The sequence below is a fragment of the Eutrigla gurnardus genome, assembly GCF_963514095.1.
Source record: "Eutrigla gurnardus genome assembly, chromosome: 23".
Taxonomy (NCBI): Eukaryota; Metazoa; Chordata; class Actinopteri; order Perciformes; family Triglidae; genus Eutrigla; species Eutrigla gurnardus.
In genome coordinates, this window is record NC_139934.1 from 2,020,888 (window position 1) to 2,047,290 (window position 26,403).

Here is a 26,403-nt window from a genome sequence, read left to right on the forward strand (position 1 = left end):
ATCACATGGAGCCCTTGACAAGGCGTCAGCCACCAGGTTATCACAGCCCTTGATATGGCGGATCTCAAGGCAAAAGGACTGCAACAACAGGGCCCAACGAATCAAGCGCTGGTTTGGACACTGTAAAGAATTTAGAAACGTCAAAGGGTTATGGTCAGTAAACACAACAACAGGCCCAGAGCTAACATAGACACTGAAATGCTGCAAAGCCAAAACCAAAGCCAGTGTTTCTTTTTCGATAACAGAATAATTCAACTGATGCTTGTTAAACTTCCGAGAAAAAAAACAAACAGGCCTATCCACTTCCAAGTCATCAGGTTGCATTAACACCGCTCCTGCCCCCACATAACTGGCATCTACCTCCACTTTAAAGGGCCTGTCCCACCGAGGAGCAGCCAAAACCGGAGCATTACAAATCAGGGACTTCACATTCTCAAATGCAGACTGACACGCAGGAGACCACTCAAACTTGACTTTACCCTTCAACAAGTTAGTAAGAGGCGCCACAACAGTTGAAAAGTTCCTACAAAAACAACGATAATACCCAACGAGCCCCAAGAACCTCATCAGTTCTTTCTTGGTTGTAGGAGGAACATAGTTATCAATAGCATGCACCTTTGCTCGCACAGGACAGACTCTCCCTTGACCTACCACACGACCGAGATAGGTAACTGTAGCCTTCGCAAAGTCACATTTGGTCAGATTTACAGTTAAATGTGCGTGAGCCAAGCGGTCAAACAACTTCCCAATGCGGTCAAGGTGAACGTCCCATTCATCAGAATAAACCACGACATCGTCCAAATACACCGAACAACCCTCCAGACCACTCACAACCCCGTTCATGAGGCGTTGGAAGGTCGCCGGCGCATTTCGCAACCCAAAAGGCATTACCGAATAAGAATACAAACCCGTGGGTGTCACAAATGAGGCAATGTCTTTCGCTCTCTTCGACAATGGCACCTGCCAATACCCTTTGAGCAAATCAAATTTGCTCACAAATTTAGCTGACCCAACCTGGTCGACACAATCCTCCACACGGGGGAGGGAAACAATCTGGTTTTGTAACACTATTTACTTTACGAAAATCAGAACAAAATCTGGGCGTGTTATCTGATTTAGGAACAAGCAAGCAAGGTGAAGCCCAGGGGGAGCAAGATGGCTCCGCAATGTCATTCTCCAACATATACTTCACCTCGGTATCAAGAAACTTGCGCTTCTCTGGATGAACACGTTAAAACTTCTGCTTAATGGGCTTAGAATCTCCCACATCAATGTCATGTTCGATCAAATGTGTGCGTGTAGGTGTATCACTGAACAAACATGTATAACTCTTTATCAGACTGACCAACTGTGCGCGTTTAGAAACCTCTAAATGACTAAACAAACCATCTAAATTCTGCAAAGTCTCAGAATTCTTGAGCCGACCATAAAGTATAGCATCATCAGGGCCTGGGACGCCGTCCCCTCCCTGCTCTGCCACCACAGGGGATGAAGAAGCAGACACACAGGCAGGATGGACATCCGACGGCTGCACCACCTCACTGGCCTCCTGCACACGAACACAGTAGGGTTTCAACAAATTCACATGACACAGTTGAGTAGAAGACCTACGATCTGGAGTAGCAACCAGGTAATTCAGGTCAGACAACTTCTTTACCACAGAGTAAGGACCAAAAAACTTAGCTTGAAAAGGGGATGTTACAATGGGCAACAGAGCCAAGACCTGATCCCCTGGGAGAAAAACACGGTTCTCAACCCCACGGTCATAATGTTTTTTCATTTTGCTCTGCGCACCCCCCAATTTACTCTTAGCTACTTCCTGAGCCCTATACAACCTGTAGCGAAAACCATACACATACTCCAGAAGATTCTGAGGAGGCTCCTCCTCCTTCCAATTGTCACGCAAGAGGGCCAAAGGGCCCCGAACAGTATGACCAAACACAAGGTCGTTGGGACTAAACCCTATGCTCTCCTGAACGACTTCCCTAGCGGCCAACAACAGCCATGGTAAGCCCTCTTCCCAATCACTTGACATTTCAACACAATACGCACGCAACATTGATTTCAGAGTCTGGTGAAATCTTTCCAGAACGCCTTGGCTTTGCGCGTGGTAGGCAGAGGCCTGATTATGCTTGACCCGCAACTGTTTCAGGACCTGGGAAAACAGATGAGAAGAAAAATTAGACCCCTGGTCGGACTGAATGACTCTGGGAACACCAAAAACTGACATAAACTGCGACAAAGCACGCACCACAGACCTGGCCGTGATCGTGCGCAGCGGGTAAGCTGCTGGATACCTTGTGCTCTGGCACATCACTGTGAGTAAATAACAAACTCCTGACCTCGAAGGTGGCAAGGGCCCCACACAATCAATAACAAGGTGCTCAAATGGCTGACCCAAAGCACGTATTGGGACCAAAGGAATAGGCTTGAGGGTCTGATTAGGCTTACTGGTGACCTGACACACATGACATGATTTTATATAGGCCGACACATCCCTCTTCAACCGGGGCCAGAAGAAATACCTCAGGAAGCGGTCATATGTCTTCCTGACGCCCAAGTGACCACTCTCGTCATGGGAAATCTGCAACACCAAGCTGCGAAACTTAGAGGGAACAACAACTTGCAACACAGGATCCCCAACAAAGGTTTCCCACTGCGGCACCCATTTCCTCATCAACACCCCATTAGCAACAAAATAACACTGTGCATGATTTTCCACCTCACCAACAGGGCAAACCGACTCCAGCAACGCCTTGAGGGAGGGATCCGTCTGCTGCTGCTCCACCAACTCACTACAAGAGACAGACCAAGGGACATCAGGACATGTTACATCATTCTGTAGTGAACCGTCAGCCTCTGCTGCGGAACTCTCATCATCTTGCGCGCGCGCCATGGCACGCGTCACAGCGCATGCAGTAAATACATCAGGGAACTCCCTCTCGTTCTTATCAGGGTCACTGCTAACGAGGGGAACCGGAACCACAATAGGAGGGGGCACATCAGCCCACACTCTACTACCGCATATATCATTACCCAAAATCACCTCGATTCCATCTAGAGGCAACGCCGGTCGCACACCAACCACCACTTCACCCTGAAACAGATCACAAGACAACATCATTTTGTGCTGAGGCACACGCAAAACTTTCAATCCCATCCCAAGCACAGGGATAAACGACCCAGTGTAGGTCGCATCTGAAAACGGTAAGACTGATGTCAAAATGAAAGAATCAAGCCCCGCTTGTGACAGAAACTACACACTTTATCAGACTCACGTGCACCATGATCGTTCCTCTGCTGCTCGGCTGGTCTTACATGTCGGCCAGACCACGAACTGCCGCCGGACGAAGTGTCCCTGAACCCGCCACCGCGAGCCACAGAAGCACCCCCCCCCCGTGCGTCAGCACATAGTCATCGGCCAAGGCAGCGGCCTCGGCTGCCGTCTTAACCTTGCGCTCACTTATGTAAGTCGCGATGCGCTCCGACACCGAGCTCTTAAACTGCTCCAAAATAGCCAGCTCTCGCAGATCATCAAACGATTCAACTTCCGCAGCAACACACCAGCGATCAAAATGAGTGGACAAGTCACGTACAAACTCCATGTGTGACTTCTCACCTCTCCTCCACGTCCTAAACCGCTGGCGGTACGCCTCAGGAACCAGCTCAAACGCCTTCAGAATAGCTGACTTTACCAGTGCGTAGCTCCCACACTCAATGCTACTCAAGGACGAATACGCCTCCTGGACCCTGCCGGTTATCACACACTGCAACAACAACGTGCGCGTGGCCTCAGACCACCCCCGTGCATCCCCCAGACGCTCAAACATGAGAAAAAACGTCTCCGGATCACGCTCATTAAATTTAGGCACAAGTCTCAAATCACTCAAATCACTACCTGTACCAGTCCTTACCGGACTCCCCCCAAACACAGAGGATCCACCAGGTAACACATCAGCCGCGGCTGCTTTTCCCTCACGAACCAACTGCAGCTGCTGCCTCTGCAGCTCCAGCTTCGCAAACTCAGTCTCCTGCTTCATCTTCTCCACAGACAATTCCCTGTCTGCTTTCTCTGCCTCTAACTTCAGACGCAGCTCCAGCAACTCCTTCTGCTGCTCGAAAGACAACGCAGGACCAACACCAGGACCCGCCACAAGCGGAAACGAGTCCTCACACACAGAAGCACTGACTCCCTTCCCTGCGTCCAAAATCTCCATTTTACACAACTCCACCTTTAAATTGGCCCGAACGCCCTCTTTTACGCGTCTGTCCCCAACATCGACCTTGTAAAAGTCAGCCAATTTAACCAACTGCTCCCTTGAGCACTCGTCCAGCAACTGCCCAGACGGCCTCGCTACAAACGCCTTCACCAACTCATCCATCGAGAGGGGAAAAAAAACACACGGAGAAAAAAAAAAGTGTCGGACTCACCTGTGCGCTTCACGGCCTTCAGCCTCAAGTCGGAGTTCCCCGCTAGCTATCTGCCTAACCAGACTCTTACTACCTAACTCCCCCCTAGTCTTCATGGGGCGTAGCGGCGGGTATTTATGCACCTAGCGCCCGCTGGCACGCAAGCGGCACCCAGTAAACTGACCACCGCCCCGTAACCACGAGCAGTGCTCCCGAGCAAATTAAGGGAAAAGGGAAAGGGAAGCTCTCAACCACCGTACCCCAACACTAACAACCCCCCACGACGAATCCCAAAGGGGAGACGCCGCTATACCTACCAGGAAAACTCTGACAAAACAATGCACACACACCTTGTCCAACACTCACCTTTCTCCGCTTCCACCATGACCCATCTCGCACGAATGAATGAATTAATCAGCTGTCGAACAAACACACCTGCTCCTGACGCACACACTGCATGCGCGGCAACACCACCAACACCATATATGGACAAATACGTCACGCCTCACCTAGGGAATCCTCCTCAGGGAACAGGGAACCCCTATCTGACGTCACTCAAGAACTACTAACCATATCGCACCAACGCCACGCGCCGCCAATTACCCACACAGCAGTATCCAACTGCTGCGCTCACACAGACGTCCCTGGCGAAATACATACCCACCAGGCAACCAATCCATTAGACGCCCAGCAGGTTCAAAAGGACGGACGAGCCCCCAACTTGTTACGCCCGGCTCTGAGGCCGCAACAACACAAAGGGCAAGGCAGCGCGATGTAGCAAAAATACAATATTTATTGAGTTGACAACAAAGGAAATGTGCGATGGGGTGTGGGAGTGAGCGTCAGTGGTGTGTGCAGGTGTTTGAGTGGTATGCAGTATGTGTGGTGCATGTTGTCAGGTGCAGAGCATAACAAAAGAGGTGCAGCAGGTTGAAGGTCTCTGGGATGAGTTAGAGAGCGAGGCAGCCCCCGGCAGGGGTTTATATCAGCCAGCCAATCAGGGAACCATACACAGGTGCTTCCAGCCGGTCCGCAATCAGCAGCCTGTAAACACACCCACACAGCAGACACACCCACGCAGACACACACAGACAGGACACAGCCATAGGCTGGGGCCGTAACAGCAGACATTCCGACCAATCAAAGTGCTTTAAGCTGCATGTTCACTGACTGTCGGGAGAGTCTGCCACGCTAAAGACCTCCATCTCAGCAGACTCTAATCCAGCACTGTCATGCTGTACCACTAAGCCTCGGCTGCGCCGATACATAAAGCCAATCACCGCCACCACACCAATGATGGACAGAGCTGGTATCCAATGACTTCTCCCTCCATCCTTGTCTCCTACATCCTCGCTTCCTTCCATCCCGGCGCGTGGCCCTGTGTGACCTACGGAGCAGACAGGCATGACATCATCATCATCGTCAAACCAACACATCCCATATGGAACAGGTCATATTCAATAGTTGACCAAATATTTACGGAAATAGAGTCAATTTTATTTAAACAGCAATATAGAATATAAACACACACAGACATCATGCACAGCGAGTTATGTCCTCTTTAAAGATATGACTTTATAAACTCATAAATTAATACTTTTTTCTCGTAAAAGTCTCATAATATTGCCCACCTCTCTGCTCCGTTTGTTTTGTTTTTAACCAATGGTCCTAATACGACATCGTGGTCTTGAGGAACGCAAAATAAATAAATAAATAAATGAAAAAGTGAATATTCCTACTAGACATGGTAAAGTACTGAATGATCTTAAATACACTTCTTCTGTGTTCTCTGAATACCAGAAGTCTATCTGAAGGACCTGGAAGGACCAGGTCTTCAGACTCACCCGGGTTCCTGACCCTCAGACTCACCCGGGTTCCTGACCCTCAGACTCACCCGGGTTCCTGACCCTCAGACTCACCTGGGTTTGTGACCCCCAGCTCGATGGTGCAGATGTCCGTGCCGTTCCCCAGCTTGAGCCCACATTGGAACGTTCCGGTGTCGTTCAGGGTGACGTTCTTCAGAACCACCGAGGCGTCTCCGTCCTTCATCTCTGGATCCTTCAGCGTCACCCGGATGTAGTGTCTTTTCTGGTACTGCTCCCCCGTTACGTCTGAACAAAAACCAGACAATAGAAACACGTCACATCGTGGATCGACGCTGTAAAATAATAGCAGACAGTTGAAATGTCACGACCTAAAAACTATTTAGCACTAATGTTACTAGTTCTAATAGAGACATAGCAGCATACACACTCAGTTATCCATACCCAGTCTCACACAGTTAAAACAGTACATACATGCATACCAACAGACGTATGGACATAGTTAGCAGACCACACAAGAGTATAGGTTGGGAACAGTTCATCCAATACAGCCATGTACACTGATGTTATTGTTCTCTGGTAGCATTGAGGATGGTTACTGCAGTTAAACTGTGTTTGAGTCTGTTAGTCCTGGTGCTCAGTGTACCTTCTGCCTGAGGGTAACAGTTCAAACAGGGAGTGACCTGGATGGTGAGTGTCCTTGATAATGTTCTGGGCTCTTTTGAGGCAAACAGGCACTGTGTAGTTCTTCCAGCGTGTTTTTCCCCTTGTAGCACATTTCACATGTTGACTGAATTCAGGGAGTACAGTCTTTAAGTGGGCCTGGTTAAAAACGTGGGCTCCGTCAGGATGAGCCTTCATCTGTTTGTTTACAGTGGAGTGCAGGTGAGCTAATGCTGCGCTAACGTTAGCATGAGGCTAGCAGGCTAGCAAGTAGCCTCGCTCGGTAGCTTTCAACATTCGTTACATTTATCAGCAGGTAAAGAGCCATTAGGTTATATTAGTTTTCCTTAAAAATCATATAGTCTATATGGACCCATATATTTTACAAACTTTATTTATTAAAAAAAAAAAAAAAAAAAAATACCCCCCTGTAGTGATGTAACTTCCGAAACGGGCGTGTCGGCGCGTCTCTGAAGTCCCGGATCGAAACGTTTCGAAACGTTGTGCCGAAAAGCGCTTCTGAGACGCCGAAAAGCGCTTCTGAGACGCCCATGTCACGTGACTGTAGTTCAGTGATTGAAGGAACGCCTCTATGGTTCGAAACGTCTATCGCTGAGTTTCGATTGGTGCCATGGTTTGCAGTGCAATTAACTACATTGGTTCAATTAACAATCTCAAAAGCTTAAAAACCATGCAGAAACACAAGTTCTTTGAGGGTTTTCGTGGTTGGAGTTTGAGACATAGTTTGATAGAGAGAATTAGAGATTTTGTGAGAGTGACTTAGTGAGTATATATTGTTAGATATTAGTATTATTATTAGATATTGTAATTAGTAATATAGCCTTAGGTATTAGTATTAGTATTATTATATATTAGTAATATAGCCTATTGTTAGATATTAGTATTTTTAGATATTATACTTTATTGTTAGATAAGATTAGAGGCTTAGGTATGGAAGTCCCACCCAAGAGAACACGATCTGTGGTGTGGGAGCATTTCACACTGGAAACCCCAAATAAGGTGAGGTGTATGATTTGTAATAGGCAGCTTGCCTATTGCAATAATACATCCTCAATGATGCGCCACCTGAGATGCACTCATCCTGGAGTTCTAACCCCAGAGGGTCACAATGATCTCCCCGGGCATGCTGCTGCTGCTGCTGCTGCTGCCACTGATGCCAGACCGTTGAGTAGAGGTATGCTTTAATACTCGTTTTCCATTTTTAAATTGTAGTGGGATTTCCTGAGACTATGGAAACCTGGTCGTTCTCCTACTTATTCACTGTGACAATAAAGGAGGTTGTAAAGGATCTCCAGCCATTCACCATTGTGGAGGACCAAGGCTTCAGGGCTTTTGTGCATAAGCTTGAGCCCAACTATGTACTCCCATCTCGGAAGGCGCTGACATGGTCACTGAAAAGTACACCAGCACGAAGGAGAAGGTTAAGGCTGAGGTGCAGAAGGCTGTGAGTCTCACTGCTGATATGTGGACTTCCATCAACACCGAGAGCTATCTTGGAATAACCTGCCATTACATCACACCCCAAGATGAGATGGCTACGTATGTACTTGGTGTTGCCCGGTTTCATGACACACACGTGGCACAGCACATTATGCAGGCCAATCATGAGCTCCTGGAAGAGTGGGGTTTAACCTCCAAGGTACACTGCATGGTGACTGACAATGCAGCAAACATGGTCCTGAGTGTGAACCTCCAAAACTTCTATCATTTGCCATGTTTTGCCCACACTCTGAACTTGATTGTGAAGAAGGCAGTGGAAGAAACTCCACTGAATGAGATCCGCCTGAAGGCCAAAAAAATTGTTGCCATTTTCCACTCCAGTTGCAAGGCCAGGGAGAAGCTAACAGAGATGCAGACACGTATGGGCAGGCCTGCCCTTAAACTCATTCAAGATGTTGAAACAAGATGGAATAGTACATATGACATGCTACAACGTTTATATGACGAAAGAGAGACCGTGGCTGCTTCCCTGTCCTGTCTGACTACAGACCAAGCACCTCTGAACAACTATGAATGTGAGGTCATTTCGGAGTGCTTGGATCTTCTTCGACCATTCAAATTGGCAACTGTGGAGCTGTCCGAGGAGGAAAGAGTCTCTGCATCAAAGCTTATTCCACTCTACCGAATGATCCAACATAAAGTCAACGACAAAATGAGGGGCTCAACACACAATCCGACTCTTGAAATCTATTGCAATAACATCAATGCCAGATGTGACCATGCATATCATTATATTAAATGTTATAATTAATGCTTGTGTTTGTTTGGTACATTAGGCACTCTGCTAAGAGATGGGATCCAAAGCAGATGTGGCACATATGAAACGTCAACATTGTTAACCTTTGCCACATTGCTGGACCCACGTTTTAAATCCATAGCATTTGGAAACCCACAGAAGGCCCATGAAGCACAACAGAAACTTATTTGTGAGTGTGCTTCGTTGATACGTGCTGCTACATTAACACCTGGTGAGTACTGTTTTTATTTCTGTGTACTGCATGATGTAGCATAATGTAAAGAGTAATATGTAAGATATGTACTGTAAAGTAATTGCTGTTTTGCATTCAAAATAGACCCACAAGCTTCATCCTCAGGCTCACAAACATCACCTACACCATCGGCATCAACATCAGCAGCATCAACATCCCCATCAGCAGAGAGTTTGTGGGATCTGTTTGACAGTCGAGTGAACCAAACTCATATTGTGCAAAGTGCAACTTCGGATGCAACTGTGGAAGTGAAAAATTATTTAAGAGATCCTTTTATTCCAAGACGGGCAGATCCTTTGAAATACTGGCAAGAGCGACGTGCTGTCTTCCCTAATTTGTACCAGCTGACTAAGAAATGTTTAAGTGTCCCTGCAACAAGTGTACCCTGTGAAAGGATTTTTTCTAAAGCAGGGGAAGTGTTATCCAAAAAAAAGAAACAGACTCAGATCAAAAAGAGCTGAACAGATATTATTTTTGAATACAAATCTTTGATTATTGTAATGCATATAACAATGTGTCATTTGTTAATTTTTAATAATGTTTCTTTAATTCAACCTGCATTCTACTTAACTTAAGGAAACCTAAGACCGGCTCATTTCATAGTGGCACATAATTAGGAGTTTTCTTTGGCCAGAGCATGTAGTTCACAGAAGTGGCCACTAGATGCCACTGTAGAGTCAGGTTTCATATTCGTTTCAAGGCTTCAACACATACTGAAACCTCGCTTCGAACTGTTTCGAAGCTTCCCTTTGCCCATCACTACCCCCCTGCCCCCTCTATGACACATCATATCATGTTCCAGAAGATAAAAGTATCAAACCACGTTAAAATGCACCAGAATACAGGGGATTCTACTCACCTTCACTCAAGGCGCCGCTCAGCAGGACGGGGACCACCGTCCCGGGTCCTAATCAATACATGGAGGTGAGACCCTCGCACCTCTTCCGCACCTATCCACATGTCCTGGTAGAAACCGTGGGATTTCTGCCGGCGCCGTTGATGACGTCGTTCCTGACGCATAAGTAGGCTTGTTTGGGATGGTCTTGACTTGACTTGACTTGACTTATCACGCCGACGAGAGCTGCAGGTGTCTGAGGGGGCGGGCTCTAAAAGAGACGGCAGCCAAACGCAGTCAAGTCGGACAACAAAGTCACTATGGTGCTCAAGCGATAGAACACAGCAGCAAACCAAAGAGGATATGTTATATATAAATTTATATATATATATATATATATATTACACACACACACACACGCAAGGCAACATGTGGAAGGCATTCTTTTTTCCCAGTATATTTGAATTATCATTCTGTGTTTGTATTAACCAGACCTCACATATAATAGGCCGACTCACAACACAATGCACGGAACTTTAGATCAAGCCATGAGATCAATGCGACCAAAATAAAAAGTATCATTTCACCACAAGGTTGCCGCCGAGTGCGGACCTGAACACACGTCATTGAACTTTTAACCAATGAGAACCATTCCGCTGTAGCGGAGGTGTGGACAAGCCGGTTGCAGCCACCGTGGACCGCGCTGCCAAGCGCTGCAAGAAGCGGCTCTTAAAAACTTGTTCCCGCGATGTTTTGGGTCACGTGATATGGTCGCGACCCTGTGACGTCTTTGCAGTCGGCTGCTAAGTCGGACACAATTCTAGCCATCATGCATCGCTTTCAGTGTTGGGAGTAACGCGTTACAAAAGTAATGCATTACTGTAATGCATTACGTTTTGCTGTAACGCGGTAATGTAAGGCATTACAAAAAAACTGGTAATATTTGACCCTCCTTGAACCGACACCTTACCGTGGTGGAGGGGTTTGAGCACCTGAATGATCCTAGGAGGTATGTTGTCCGGGGCTTAATGCCCCTGGTAGGGTCTCCCAAGGCAAACAGGTCCTAGGTGACAGGTCAGACTAAGAGCGGTTCCAAAGCCCTTAATGAAGAAGTTAAAATCGAGGAAGTTCACGTCGCCCGGATTGGCGTCACCGGGGCCCCACCCTGGAGCCAGGCCCGGGGTTGGGGCTCGCAGGCGAGCGCCTGGTCGCCGGGTCTGTGCCCACGGGACCCGGCCGGGCACAGCCCGAAAGAGCGACGTGGGCCCGCCCTCCTGTAGGCCCACCACCCGCAGGAGGGTTCAGAAGGGGCCGGTGCGGTGGGATTTGGGTCGCTGTCCTGGGCGGGTGCCCCGGCGACCCAATCCCCGGACGGTGACTCTAGCCATGGGGACATGGAATGTCACCTCACTGGGGGGTAAAGAGCCTGAGCTAGTGCGGGAGGTAGAGCGGTACCGGCTACAGGTAGTCGGGCTCACCTCCACGCACAGTCTGGGCTCTGGAACCCAACTCCTTGAGAGAGGCTGGACTCTCTTCTACTCTGGAGTTGCCCGCGGTGAAAGGCGCCGAGCTGGTGTGGGCTTGCTCATAGCCCCCCAGCTCGGCCGCCATGTGTTGGAGTTTTCCCCGGTGAACGAGAGGGTCGTTTCCCTGCGCCTTCGGGTCGGGGATAGGTCTCTCACTGTTGTTTCGGCCTATGGGCCAAACGGCAGTGCAGAGTACCCGGCCTTCTTGGAGTCCTTGGGAGGGGTACTTGAGAGTGCTCCAACCGGGGACTCCATTGTTTTACTGGGGGACTTCAACGCTCACGTGGGCAACGACAGTGTTACCTGGAGGGGCGTGATTGGGAGGAACGGCCTCCCCGATCAGAACCCGAGTGGGGTTCTGTTATTGGACTTCTGTGCTGGTCACGGTTTGTCCATAACGAACACCATGTTCAAACATAAGGGTGTCCATCAGTGCACATGGCACCAGGACACCCTAGGCCGGAGGTCAATGATCGTCTTCGTGGTTGTGTCATCTGACCTCCGGCCGTATGTTTTGGACACTCGGGTGAAGAGAGGGGCTGAGCTGTCAACTGATCACCACCTGGTGGTGAGTTGGATCCGCTGGCAGGGGAGGAAGCTGGACAGACTTGGCAGACCTAAACGCGTTGTGAGGGTCTGCTGGGAACGTCTGGTGGAACCCTCTGTCAGGGAGGTCTTCAACTCCCACCTCCGGGAGAGCTATGACCAGATCCCGAGGGAGGCTGGGGACATTGAGTCCGAATGGACCTTGTTCTCTGCTTCCATTGTTGACGCGGCTGTTCGAAGCTGTGGCCGTAAGGTCTCCAGTGCCTGTCGTGGTGGCAATCCCCGAACCCAGTGGTGGACACCAGAAGTAAGGGATGCTGTCAAGCTGAAGAAGGAGTCCTACCGAACCTGGTTGGCTCGGGGGACTCCCGAGGCAGCTGACGGGTACCGGCAGGCCAAGCGTGCTGCAGCACGGGCGGTCGCTGAAGCAAAAGTTCGGGTCTGGGAAGAGTTCGGGGAGGCCATGGAGGAGGACTATCGGTCGGCCTCGAGGAAATTCTGGCAAACCATCCGGCGCCTTACGAAGGGGAAGCAGCCCCCCACCAACACTGTTTACGGTGGAGGTGGGGAGCTGCTGACTTCGACTGGGGATATCGTCGGGCGGTGGAAGGAATACTTCGAGGATCTCCTCAACCCCACTGACACGTCTCCCATTGGGGAAGCAGAGGCTGGAGACATTTACATTTAGGTCATTTAGCAGACGCTTTTGTCCAAAGCGACTTACAATAAGTACATTTGTCAAGAGAAGGAAACAAAGAAACCACGACGTATCGTTGCCGATGCAGTAAGAGCTAAAAATAGAACAAGTGTTAGGTCCTCATCTGAGTAAAGTATTTCAAGAGCAACAGTGCTAAGATCAGAGTGCTATTAGGTAAGGTTTTTTTTTTTTTTTTTTTGGGGAGGGGTGTCGAGGGAGGGTGTTAGTGGGTCATGCTATGTAGAGTCAAGGTGAAGTCTGAACAGGTGAGTCTTGAGCCTTTTTCGGAAGATGGCAAATGACTCAGCTGTCCTGACATTAGTCGGGAGTTCGTTCCACCACTGAGGCGCCAGAACAGAGAAGAGTCTGGACTTTGCTGAGCGACATTTGTTTGATTTCAGCGATGGTGGTGCCAGCCGGCCAGCTGAAGTAGAGGAGCGAAGTGCTCGCTTCGGGGCATGAGGTTTGACCAGTGTTTGAAGGTAGACAGGTGCCGTTCCATTGATGGCCCTGAAGGCCAGTGTCATCGTCTTGAATTGGATGCGTGCTGCAACAGGGAGCCAGTGGAGGTCACGGAGGAGGGGGCTCACGTGGGAGAATTTGGGTAGATTGAAGATAAGACGTGCTGCAGCGTTCTGGATACGCTGCAATGGTTTAATCGCATAGGCCGGGAGTCCGGCCAGTAGAGAGTTGCAGTAGTCAAGGCGGGAGATGACCAGTGCTTGGACCAAGAGCTGCGTTGCATCCTTTGTGAGGAAGGTCCGAATCCTGCGGATATTGTAGAGGGCGAATCTGCAGGATCGGGCCACAGCAGTGATGTTGGGGGTGCAGGATAGTTGGTCATCGAGGATTACACCCAGGTTCCTCGCAGTTGAGGAAGGCAATACTGTGATGCCCTCGACAGTGACCGACAGGTCCATGCGAGGGCAGTCTTTCCCTGGGATGAAGAGGAGTTCTGTTTTGTTCAGGTTAAGCTTGAGGTGATGTGCAGTTGTCCAGACAGAGATGTCAGCCAGACAGTCCGAGATGCGAGTTGCAATGTGAGCGTCAGAGGACGGGGGAAAAGAGAGGAACAGCTGGGTGTCATCTGCGTAGCAATGGTAGGAGAATCCATGCGATGTGATAACAGAACCTAGTGATCTGGTGTATAGTGAGAACAGAAGCGGTCCTAATACTGAGCCTTGAGGGACACCCGTGTCCAGAGAGCAGGGTTTGGACATAGAGCCATTCCATGTGACCTGAAAGGTGCGCTTTGTCAGGTATGATGTAAACCAGGTGAGAGCAGAGTCGGATATGCCAAGTTCAGCCAGAGTGGAGAGGAGAATTTGGTGGTTGACTGTGTCGAATGCAGCAGATAGGTCAAGGAGAATGAGAACGGAGGAGTTGGATGATGTTTTGGCGTCTCGCAGGGACTCGGTCACTGTGAGGAGGGCCGTCTCAGTGGAGTGGGCAGTCCTGAATCCTGATTGATTAGGGTCTAGGAGGTTGTTCCGCGAGAGATAGGATGACAGTTGGTTGTAGGCGGCACGTTCCAAGGTTTTAGAGAGGAATGAAAGAAGAGATACAGGTCTGTAGCTTTGGATGTCAGTAGCATCTAGGGTGGGTTTTTTAAGGAGAGGCTTCACGATAGCGGTCTTAAAATCCGCTGGAATGACACCTGAGGTGAGGGAGGAGTTGATCAGGGTGGTGAGGAATGGTAAGATGTCGTGTGAGATGTCCTGGAGAAGAGAGGAGGGAATCGGGTCAAGGGAGCAGGTGGTGGCACGGTTAGATGTAACAAGTGCGTGAACGTCCTCAGAGGTGAGGGGGCTAAAGCTGGTAAGACCATCCGAGTTGAGAGTTGGGGGAGATGTCTTCTGGGAGGGAATAGGCTTGAATGAGGAGCTGATGTCATTTACTTTCTTGGTAAAGTAAGTTGCAAAGTCATCGGCAGTAAGGGAGGAAGGGGGGGTAGGGGCAGGAGGGGTGTGGAGGGAAGAGAACACGGAGAAGAGTTTCCTGGGGTTGGAGGCAGAAGAGTTGATCTTTGCCAGGTAGAAGGCAGATTTAGCTGCCGAAACAGTTGAGGTGAAGTCAGAGAGGAGGAGGTGGTAGTGAGCAAGGTCCTCGTGCTGTCCCGATTTCTTCCATTTTCTCTCTGACGCTCGCAACAATGATCTGTTGGTTCGCAGAGGTTCAGACAGCCAGGGAGGGGGGTAAGATGATCGCGCCGGTCGTGAGATTGGGGGACAGAGAGTGTCCAAAGAAGAGGAGAGTGAGGACATCAGGATAGAGGAGGCTTCCTCAGTAGGCATTAAGGAGAACTGTTCAGAGGATGGGAGCGAGGAGATAACAGTTGAGGAGAGAGCGGAGGGAGTGAGGGATTTCAGGTTGCGGCGACTGGTGACCATTCGAGGCGTAGAGTGGAGGGATGAGGTGGGCTTCATGGGGATGGAGAAAGTCACAAAGTGGTGGTCGGACACGGTGAGCGGGGTAACAGAGAGTGCCGAGATGCCACAGGATCTTGTGAAGACAAGGTCAAGTTGGTTCCCGGCGCGGTGAGTTGGTGGAGAGGGGGAGAGTGTGAGGTCAAATGCGGAGAAGAAATCAATGAATTCAGATGAATGCAGCTTTCCCGGGTGGATGTTGAAGTCACCGAGGACGACGAGCGGTGTGCCATCATCAGGGGAGCAGCTCAGGAGGGCATCCATCTCATCCAAAAAGTCACCGAGAGGACCGGGTGGGCGATAGATCACTATGATGTTGAGTTTGAAAGGAAGGGTGACAGAGACGGCGTGGAATTCAAGCGTAGATCGGGGTAGGTGGGCGAGAGGTAGGACCTGGTAGGACCATGTGGGTGAGATGAGGAGCCCAGTTCCTCCTCCTCGCCCTGTTCGTCTTGGGGAGTGTGAAAACGAGTAGGCAGTTGAAAGGGCAGCTGGAGTGGCAGTGTTTTCTGGGGTGATCCAGGTCTCCGTGAGGGCCAGGAAGTGAAGAGTCTGCAGTGAGGCATAGGCTGAGATGGTGTCCGCCTTCTTGACTGCAGACTGGCAGTTCCATAGCCCCCCTAGTACCTCAAGTTCCTTACCGGTGGAGAGTGGTGGGTAGCAGAGATTGGATGGGTTACAGCCTCGAGTGAAGAGACTTCGGTAAAATCTTCTCCAGTGCGATGTCCTGACTGGGATAAGACACATGGCTGCGAGGAGGGGGGGGGGGGGGGGTTGAGATGTTATACCTGCCTCAATGGGCTTCCTCGATGGACTCCCGCAGATAGACTCCCTGTGTCTTTGTTCAGTTGTCTTGACTCCCGCAGATAGACTCCCTGTGTCTTTGTTCAGTTGTCTTGACTCCCGCAGATAGACTCCCTGTGTCTTTGTTCAGTTGTCTCGACTCCCGCAGATAGACTCCCTGTGTCTTTGTTCAGTTGTCTTGACTCCCGCAGATAGACTCCCTGTGTCTTTGTTCAGTTGTCTTCGTTCTGATGGCCCGACGCTGCAGCTGACGCTGTAGTGACAGCCTTTTAAGTGCTCAATTTACCGCAAGTTCTGACTGTGGCTCCTCCTTCCCTCTAATCAAGTCTATTCACTACAGGTGAGCTGGCTCAAAACAAGCTGATTGCTCACTTTGCACAGACAGCTTCACAAGAATTTCAACAACAACCTATCAATACTAGACTAAATTGTTACCACTAGCTTTACTCGCACAATGCCTAAACCCAAATCTACAATTAGTTTCTGACTTACCAACAAGAGACAAAGCAGCTTCCTTCCTTCAGACAAAATGTGACTCAGAGGTTCATCCACCCATTACCCGGGCTGAAGTCACCGAGGTAGTTAAGAAGCTCCCCGGTGGCAAGGCACCGGGGGTGGATGAGATCCACCCTGAGTACCTCAAGTCTCTGGATGTTGTGGGGCTGTCTTGGTTGACACGTCTCTGCAACATCGCGTGGCAGTCGGGGACAGTGCCTCTGGACTGGCAGACCGGGGTGGTGGTCCCTCTATTCAAAAAGGGGGACCGGAGGGTGTGTTCCAACTATCGGGGGATCACACTTCTCAGCCTCCCCGGGAAAATCTATTCCAGGGTGCTGGAGAGGAGAATTAGGCCGATAGTCGAACCTCGGATTCAGGAGGAACAATGCGGTTTTCGTCCTGGCCGTGGAACACTGGACCAGCTCTATACACTCCGCAGGGTGCTCGAGGGTTCATGGGAGTTTGCCCAACCAGTCCTCATGTGTTTTGTGGACTTGGAGAAGGCATTCGACCGTGTCCCTCGTGGCATTCTGTGGGAGGTACTTCGGGAGTACGGGGTCGGGGGCCCTCTGCTAAGGGCTGTTCGGTCCCTTTATGACCGGAGCAGGAGCTTGGTTCGCATTGCCGGCAGTAAGTCAGACCTGTTCCAGGTGCATGTTGGACTCCGGCAGGGCTGCCCTTTGTCACCGGTCCTGTTCATTATTTTTATGGACAGGATTTCTAGGCGCAGCCGTGGGCCGGAGGGGATCTGGTTCGGGAGCCACTGGATTTCATCCCTGCTTTTTGCGGATGATGTGGTCTTGTTGGCTCCTTCGAGCCAGGACCTCCAGCATGTCCTGGGGCGGTTTGCAGCCGAGTGTGAAGCAGCCGGGATGAGGATTAGCACCTCCAAATCTGAGGCCATGGTTCTCGACCGGAAAAAGGTGGCTTGCTCCCCCCAGGTCGGGGGGGAGTTCCTGCCTCAAGTGGAGGAGTTTAAGTATCTTGGGGTCTTGTTCACGAGTGAGGGAAGGATGGAACGCGAGATTGACAGGCGGATCGGTGCAGCGGCTGCAGTAATGCGGTCGCTGTATCGGTCCGTCGTGGTAAAGAGAGAGCTAAGCCGAAAGGCGAAGCTCTCGGTTTACCGGTCAATCTACGTTCCTACCCTCACCTATGGTCATGAACTTTGGGTCATGACCGAAAGAATAAGATCCCGGATACAAGCGGCCGAAATGAGCTTCCTCCGCAGGGTGGCGGGGCGCTCCCTTAGAGATAGGGTGAGGAGCTCCGTCACACGGGGGGAGCTCGGAGTAGAGCCGCTGCTCCTCCACATCGAGAGGAGCCAGTTGAGGTGGCTCGGGCATCTGCATCGGATGCCCCCTGGACGCCTCCCTCGGGAGGTGTTCCAGGCATGCCCCACCGGGAGGAGACCCCGAGGAAGACCCAGGACACGCTGGAGTGACTATGTCACCCGGCTGGCCTGGGAACGCCTTGGGGTCCTCCCGGAGGAGCTAGGGGAAGTGTCCGGGGAGAGGGAAGTCTGGGCGTCCCTGCTCAGGCAGCTGCCCCCGCGACCCGGTCCCGGATAAAGCGGAAGAAAATGGATGGATGGATGGATGGTAATATTTTACTCGGTACAAATCTCAGTAACGCGCGTTACAATGCATTTTAAACCCGAAATCAATTGACTCTACATTCGCGATCCGAGATGGGCATACGCTCCACACAAAAGTGTGAAAGCCGGTCCGTGTAACTCTTACACTATGTTAATTAAGCACTGTTGTTAGCAGGCTCCATGAGCTGGACACCGACTCACGGAGCGGCTCCCGTTCGGTCAGAGCGCAGCCGACCCGGCACACCGAGGATCAACAGCTGAGAGGCGGAGGCGAAGAGGCGGAGGCTCTGATTCTCCCGGTCCGTTTTGAACCGCTTTTATGTCCGCGTCATAACGCTTTTGGTGCGAGTTTAAAACAGTATGTTTACTTCAAAACGCGAGCGTCAGACGCTGTCAGAGCGGTAATGAACAGTGTTTTAGAGCTCCCCTAAATGTCTCAGGTAGGCTTTCAGGTAATTTCGCAGCATACAGCGCCTTCTAGGTCATTAAAAAAGACGTACGGCAAATCTGGAATGAAAAATGGCCCTGTCATTTCATCCCCGAATCCCATTCATGAACACAATATCTAATATCAGTTAACGAGTCGTTTTCTGTTTCTCGTTTTCCGTTTTTAAAACGAATAACGGGATACGAGTCATTTTCCGTTTTTCGTTCTTTTATTTTGAAGCGAAAAACATCACATCCTGCTGTGTAATGAGCTGCATTGAACACATATTTCCTTTTATTTTAGCGAAAAGTAATGCAAAAGTAATGTAAAAGTAGTGTAATGCCTTACAATTCAAAGACAGTAATATTGTAATGTAACTAATTACTTTGAAATGACAGTAACAAGTAATAAATAATGCATTACGCATTTGAAGTAACTTGCCCAACACTGATCGCTTTCAACCCACAATACATCACGTTAGGTAGCGCGCTGCAGGCGGCTACATCAAGTCGAATTCGCCTATTAATACGTGCAGATTACTCCTCCTCCTCCTCCTCCTCCTCCTACTACTACTACTACTACTACTATTACTTCTTCTTCTTCTTCGTCTTCTTCGTGGGTTTCTTTTTTGGTGGTTGGCAACCAGCGTTAAGGTGCATTACCGCCACCTACTATGCTGGAGTGTGAACCAGAGTTATCCACCCATTAATCTGTTAAATTCTTCCCTTCAATCCCGTTTGTCTCAAATATTTAAATAGTTTTCCTTCCCCAGCTTCAAATACATTTTCCAAACTAAAACCTTCTATTCCTTTATTTCCCTTATTAATGTTTCCCGTTCTTGTGAATATTTTTGACAGTGCATAATGACATGTTTAACTGACTCTTCTGATCCTATACAACTCTCACATAAACCTGTAGGATGTTTCTTTATTAAATGCAATGTTTTATTAAGTCTTGAATGTCCTACCCTCAATCGTTGCCATTCTTTTACGATGTTTTTCTTATTTATATCTCTTGCTTCTGCTTTGCTAAATGAAATGTTCGTTATGTTATTCTGCTTTAGTGACTGTTTTGCCAGTTCCTCTGCTTTTTCATTCCCTGTAATCCCTCTGTGATCCACATAAATGCTACTGTTAGATACCTTCTTTCAAATCTATACAGAGTTTCATATATTTCATGCACAACATCCTGTCTACTGTGAGAGTTGACTGTCTGCAATGCTTCATTCTTCAGACTTTACAAGGAAACACGTGACAAGCATGCTGCATTCAGGTTGCAGACCACCAGATGGCAGCCTACGTCGTCTATATGTCCTCAGTCCTGCAGCAACTTCTCAGTTCTAAGTCTTCTAAAGTCAGAATTCAGATTTTTGATTCCCTTTGACTTCTGAAGGAAAACATTTCACTTTGAATTAATGTTTGTTGTATTTTCTGGTTTATTACTGGAGCACATGACAGAACACTCAGTAACAGGTTAGACTTAGAGTGTTACCTTTCAAAATGACCACCATGAGGTCCATTCAGTGTGCTCCGGAGCTTTGGATCGTATCACATGACCTTCCTCTGCAGGTGACGTTTAGACAGTGAAGTGTCGATAACGATAAAACCTGATTCAAATTTCTGTTCCGTTTCGGTTTCAGCTGCTGGAGTAGAAGTTCCAAATGATGACATCATGGATGACATCGGAGATTTACTCAAACAAGCAGCAGGACAAAGTCACTCTGTTGGGGGACTACTTTCAGCGGTGGATTAATCCACATTTCCTGCTCCAGTTAGATGTTTAAATACAAAGCAGAATAGCAATGCACTTGATTCTTGTTTTAACATTTCTGCATGCAACAACCAGCAGCGACTTCCTCATGGTTACTGTGAATCTGAACCGCGTTGGCTTCCAGCCAGAGTCTGGTCTGCTTCACAGAAAGTGGTGGAGCTGTTTTAATCGAAGTGAGGAGCGTTGCGGTCATCCAGCTTCCTGTTTCATATACATTCATACAACTGCAGCCATGGCAACAGAGGAGGAAAGAAGGCGGTCCTTGTTGTCATGGTGTTCTACCTGGAACCCAATCAGGCTCAGGTTTGGCTCATCAGCTGTAAAACGTCCTCAAAGAGGAGAAACCTCTCCCGGTGCAATGCTAACTTGCTAACTTGCTAACTTGCTATCACGTGATCTTCAAAGGTAATACGACTGTTAGCTTGCTAGTGTCTTCTTGGTTATAACATATAGATCATAGCATCAGAAATGGAACTTCTTTTTACATTTGGATGATTTGTTTCTCATCTTGTGTCCAGAGTTTCCACCAGAGCCAGAGGTCGTCTACTCGTCACTGAGGTAGACCAGTCCAACCAGTGAAGTCCAGCTGCCATGGAACTGGTCCCTGAACGCCTCACACGTCTGACTTCTCTTTTAATTTGTATATGTTTAAGTTAAAATGGGACGCATGCAACCACAGCTACTCAGATTTAGAGCATTGTTTTCTTCCATAAGTGTATTCTAGTGGTCAGGGTTTAAAGATAATAACTAACCTTTTTGTTGTTTGTATTTTATCTGTGAAGTCGCTCCTATTAATAAACTTTGGTGCCACTAACTGTTTTCCTCGTGTGGTTGAGAAGGTTTCACAAAGCTGCTGGATGGGACATTTGACTTGTTCCTGTTGTGGTTAACCGAAACGCCATTCGAGTCTCTACTGCTTGTAAACAGCTTTGATACGGAGCCCGAGCCGGAGTCAGTGGAGATCTACTGTGTTTGACCACATGTCTGCTGCTGGTGAACATACATGTCATTTTGCAGCCTGCAGATCTTCCCTCCTTTTAATAGTCTGCAAACAAACCAGGCTGTTGATGTCCAGCACACTGAGCATGCAGTGATCAAGCTCCCACTATCCATCCATCCATCCATTGTCTACCGCTTATCCTGTATTCAGGGTCACAGGGGGGCTGGAGCCGATCCCAGCTGTCACTGGGCGAAGGCAGGGTTCACCTGGACAGGTAACCAGTCTATCACAGGGAGACATGTAGAGACAGACAGGTAACCAGTCTATCACAGGGAGACATGTAGAGACAGACAGGTAACCAGTCTATCACAGGGAGACATGTAGAGACAGACAGGTAACCAGTCTATAACAGGGAGACATGTAGAGACAGACATTCACACCATCAGGGATAGGTTCATTGATGACTGATGGACTGTGGTTCTCCGGCTTCCGGAGAGAACCCACGCTTACATGGGGAGAACATGCAAACTCCACACAGAAGGAACCCAGGCCGACCCTCTTGCTGTGAGGCGACAGTGCTACCCACTACACCAGCTCCCACGATGCTTTTTTAAAATCGTTTATGACGATGATGTATTAGATTTTCTTCATGGTCCAGAACCAGGAGCTCATTCCTCATGAATACAGAAATATTTAAAAAATAAAATGCTGCCCTCTCATCGTCTCATTGAAGCTGAGAGGGGCGTCGCTCGATCTGGCACATCTCCAATGAGCCTTCTTAAAAAGGGGACCATGTCTAGACCACGCCCACCAGTCCCCGAGCCGCATCCCACATCGGGCCCACATGGTCCACACCCCCAACCTGGTTCACCCCACCCCCCATACAGTGACGTCCGTTCTCAATATGTAAGTATGTTCTCAATTAAGAATAATTAAAGACATAGCTCCTTTGTGAATATGAAACTTAACTCATAAACTTCAATATTAATGCTATTAGACCTCAGTGCTGCATTTGACACTGTCGACCACTCAATACTCTTGGACACGTTGGAAAACTGGGTGGGGCTCTCAGGCACAGTCTTAAACTGGTTCAAGTCATATCTACAAGATAGGAACTATTTTGTATCCATTGGCGACTTTGTATCAGAACCTACCAATGTAACGTGTGGAGTCCCCCAAGGTTCAATCTTGGGGCCAACTTTATTCAACATCTACATGCTCCCACTAGGACAAATCATGCAAAATAATAACATTGACCACCATTGCTATGCCGATGACACCCAAATCTATGTAGCACTATCACCAAACGACTATCGCCCCATAGATCTTCTGTGCCAGTGCATTGAGCAAGTCAGAGACTGGATGTGCCAAAACTTCCTACAACTAAATGAGGACAAAACTGAGATAATTGTTTTTGGTGCTAAAAAAGAAAGGTTTAAAGTAATTCAACACCTTCACTCTCTGTCCCTGAAAACCTCAAACAAAGCCAGAAACCTTGGGGTTATTATGGATTCTGATTTACATTTCGACAGTCACGTTAAATCAGTAACAAAATCAGCCTACTATCACCTAAAAAATGTAGCAAGACTTAGAGGGCTCATGTCAGCTCAAGACTTAGAAAAACTTGTACATGCCTTTATTACTAGTAGGCTAGACTACTGTAATGGTCTCCTTGCAGGTCTTCCGAAAAAAACTGTCAGGCAGCTACAGCTTGTTCAGAACGCTGCTGCTAGAGTTCTTACAAAGACCAAAAAATGTGAGCACATTACACCAATTCTTACATCCTTACATTGGCTCCCTGTATGTCAGAGGATTGATTTCAAAATCCTCCTGCTCACATATAAATCACTACATGGTCTAGGACCGAAGTATATCACTGATATGCTCCCACTACATAAGACTTCTAGACCACTAAGATCTTCTGAGACCAATCTGTTAGTGATTCCCAGAGTAAACAACAATCACGGGAGAGCATCATTTAGTCACTATGCAACAAATGGCTGGAATAAACTTCCTGAAGATGTAAGACTTGCCCCAACTCTGACCACTTTTAAAACTAGACTGAAAACTTTTATGTTCACCATAGCTTTCTGCTAAATCTTTTAATGTCTGCACTGTTTTTAATTATTGCAAATATGTTTTTATTCTCTTTTCTTTCTGTAATGCATTTTTAAATGTTTTATTATTTTCTTTTAATTCTTCTATTTTTTTTCCTTCTCACTTTGTTTTATGATGTGAAGCACTTTGAGTCTGCCTTGTGTATGAAATGTGCTATACAAATAAAGTTGCCTTGCCTTGCCTTAGTACTAGTACTCTGTAGTATCAGTTGTACTACCTGCAGTCATGTAGTCTGCGTGTGTTTTCCAGACAGAGATCCGGCTGAAGTCTACGCCGCAGTGAGGCGGCCGGAGGACGTCTGCTATGGACCAATCACCTTCAAAGACGTCAGGTCCAACAGGAGTGGAGGTAGGTCAGCTCTTCTTCGTCTCCGTCGTGGACCAACAGTCCAAACATCTGCTGAAACAACCGGAGATTTACTCAAACAAGCAGCAGGACAAAGTCACTCTGTTGGGGGACTACTTTCAGCGGTGGATTAATCCACATTTCCTGCTCCAGTTAGATGTTTAAATACAAAGCAGAATAGCAATGCACTTGATTCTTGTTTTAACATTTCTGCATGCAACAACCAGCAGCGACTTCCTCATGGTTACTGTGAATCTGAAGCGCGTTGGCTTCCAGCCAGAGTCTGGTCTGCTTCACAGAAAGTGGTGAAGCTGTTTTAATCTAACATCAGTCTTTGCTTTTTTCCATCTCAACGCTCTTCTCTTCACTTGCATGTGTTGTTGTTGTACTCAGTACTTGATTTTTTAAATGCAGCCCACCTTCGTTTCTAGAAGGTGTGAGGACAGGAAAACCACAACACTGTCAAACGCCATCACAGAGGAAGAGGGCGGGTCTCACCGGAGCGTTCTCATTGACTCGTAGATCTCACGAGTGTTAAGGATGGACGAACCCTCGGTGCTGTGTCTGCTCCATAAGTACCGCCGTGTCTTTGATGCAACGACATCTAATTCAACGATGCTCATCCTGTTTGACCATCCTGTTTCTATCCTGCATATAAACACCAGCCTGCTCTGTTGTTGTGTCCTTCCTCTTCGGTTCTGGCCTCGCTGCTGAGCTGCTCCACAGGCCGAGGTCAGGAAACGCTCAAAACATTGTTGATTGTCCACAAACCTGAAAATGATTCATCTCGACCCCCCGGGGGGCTGGAAGGGGAAATAAGTGCAAAGGGGACCTCAAGGGGAAATCAAAGATGGCGTCATTTCATAGACTGTAAACAAGATGTCGGGGTAGTCGCTGGACCTCACGCTTTGGTCTGTGGACCGCTGCCGTCATCGTACGACGTATTGTTAGGTCGACTGTAGTAAATAAAATAAAATAAATGGAGCCGAGAGACGGCAATATTCAGGGGAAAAAGTTTATAAAAGTAACACATTGGTGAGTTTATAACAGCTATGACAAGTGAAAGCTACCACAACCACCCAATCCGGTTGTTCCGGTTGTAATAAAGTCCCAAATTGACACTTTACTAAACTTTAGTTTCTCTGAATATAGCCACCTCTCTCGGCTCTGTGTTTTATTTTACAGTGGTCCTAATAAATAACATCGTACCATCTTATATTTTTTTAAATTCTACATGAGCAATTAAAACTATTCCATTAAACTAATCGTTTTCATTGGTTTTGTTGCAATGCATGCTGGGAAATATGCATGTTGATGAAAACACCAGGTACACCGGGATCTCACCTGGTCTTGTTTCATCCTCCTCTTCCAGTTCGTCTGACTACGAGTCCCAGCAGCCTCCAGTTCTTCCGCAGGACTTCCTTCTCTCTGAGCTGTGAGGACGACGGGGGTCCAGCTGGATGGACTCTGAGGAGGAACACGAGACACGAAACCAGGACTCAGTGTGGTTACTGGGGGAAACCTGCTGGTTCTTCCTGCACCCTCAGCTACATTTTCCCAGTGGACAGTGGAGTTTACTGGTGTGAGTCCGGAGACGGAGAAACCAGTAACACCATCAACATCACCGTCACTGGTAAGATCACACAATCCAAAATAAAAGTCGTCCCGCCAGAGTAAAGGTCTCGTTGTCAGCTGGACTTCTGTGTCTGTGCTGAGGTGGACCGGTGATCCTGCAGAGTCCAGTCCTCCCTGTGATGGAGGGACATGAGGTCACTCTGTCCTGCAGGACAAAGCCGACCTCCGACCTCCCAGCTGGTTTCTACAAGGATGGCTCCCTCATCGGGACTGAGCCTACAGGTCACATGACCATCCAGCATGTGTCCAGGTCTGACGAGGGCCTCTACACGTGTACCGTCGGTGACGGAGAGTCTCCGCCCAGCTGGGTCACGGTCACAGGTGAGCAGGTCAAAGGTCATCTTTGAGTCCAGCAGTTCATTCATCCAGATATTTACCTGAGGAGGTGGGATTTCTGTCTGCAGGTAAACCTGCAACCGTGGCCCCGCCCTCTTCGTCGGCCCCGCCCCCTGACTCAGAACCCCTCCACCTCGTGTTCAGACTGGTCTGCCACCTGGTGGTGTTCTGTCCATACTGCATCTCCACTGTCCTCATGGTGTCTTTATATCGACAGAGAACCACAGGTATCAATCAATCAATCAATCAATCAATCAATCAATCAATCAATCAATCAATCAATCACAGTTATGTAGTGTTGACTGTTTTTTGTCATGCTTACCCTTCTTTTAATATTGCTTATCAAACTCCTCTGACAGGAAATCGCCTTCCCGTCTCCGTGGCAACAGTGCCACCCAACGACGGCAAGCAGAGCTCGGCTGATGACTATGATGACGTTGAAGCGGTCAGCACCGAGCATCACTTCTGAGCTGCAGAGATCAGAGACAGGAGCTGTG

General features: G+C 48.5%; 3 protein-coding genes across 3 annotated transcripts in view; 1 reads left to right on the plus strand and 2 right to left on the minus strand.

Annotated features, from left to right (window-relative positions):
* Positions 1 to 5,539: 5,539 nt before the first annotated feature.
* LOC311009290 (uncharacterized protein) overlaps positions 5,540 to 26,403 on the minus strand; it is a 77,151-nt gene continuing 56,287 nt past the window's right edge. The window contains exon 3 of the mRNA XM_084003368.1: positions 5,540 to 5,797. Coding sequence (XP_083859494.1) covers positions 5,574 to 5,797 — 224 coding nt within the window. The 3' untranslated portion in view covers positions 5,540 to 5,573. The remainder of the gene's footprint in view (positions 5,798 to 26,403) is intronic.
* LOC311008982 (uncharacterized protein) lies at positions 13,221 to 16,755 on the minus strand. Its single transcript, XM_084002950.1, has 2 exons — positions 16,438 to 16,755; positions 13,221 to 16,264 (listed from the first exon to the last, which is right to left on the minus strand). The coding sequence occupies exon 2, from the start codon at positions 16,181 to 16,183 to the stop codon at positions 13,247 to 13,249; it is 2,937 nt and encodes a 978-aa protein (XP_083859076.1). The 5' UTR covers positions 16,184 to 16,264; positions 16,438 to 16,755; the 3' UTR covers positions 13,221 to 13,246.
* LOC311009031 (low affinity immunoglobulin gamma Fc region receptor II-c-like) overlaps positions 24,476 to 26,403 on the plus strand; it is a gene marked incomplete at its 5' end in the record, with an annotated part of 3,607 nt that continues 1,679 nt past the window's right edge. Inside the window, 6 exons of the mRNA XM_084003007.1 lie at positions 24,476 to 24,490; positions 24,601 to 24,667; positions 25,308 to 25,568; positions 25,652 to 25,891; positions 25,975 to 26,133; positions 26,266 to 26,403. The exon at positions 26,266 to 26,403 is cut by the window's right edge and continues 1,679 nt beyond it. Coding sequence (XP_083859133.1) covers positions 24,476 to 24,490; positions 24,601 to 24,667; positions 25,308 to 25,568; positions 25,652 to 25,891; positions 25,975 to 26,133; positions 26,266 to 26,375 — 852 coding nt within the window. The 3' untranslated portion in view covers positions 26,376 to 26,403. The remainder of the gene's footprint in view (positions 24,491 to 24,600; positions 24,668 to 25,307; positions 25,569 to 25,651; positions 25,892 to 25,974; positions 26,134 to 26,265) is intronic.

What these genes read in the sequence shown, in the direction of transcription:
- LOC311008982 (XM_084002950.1), bottom strand. Translation starts at nt 16,183, where the DNA reads ATGTGTCTTATCCCAGTCAGGACATCGCACTGGAGAAGATTTTACCGA.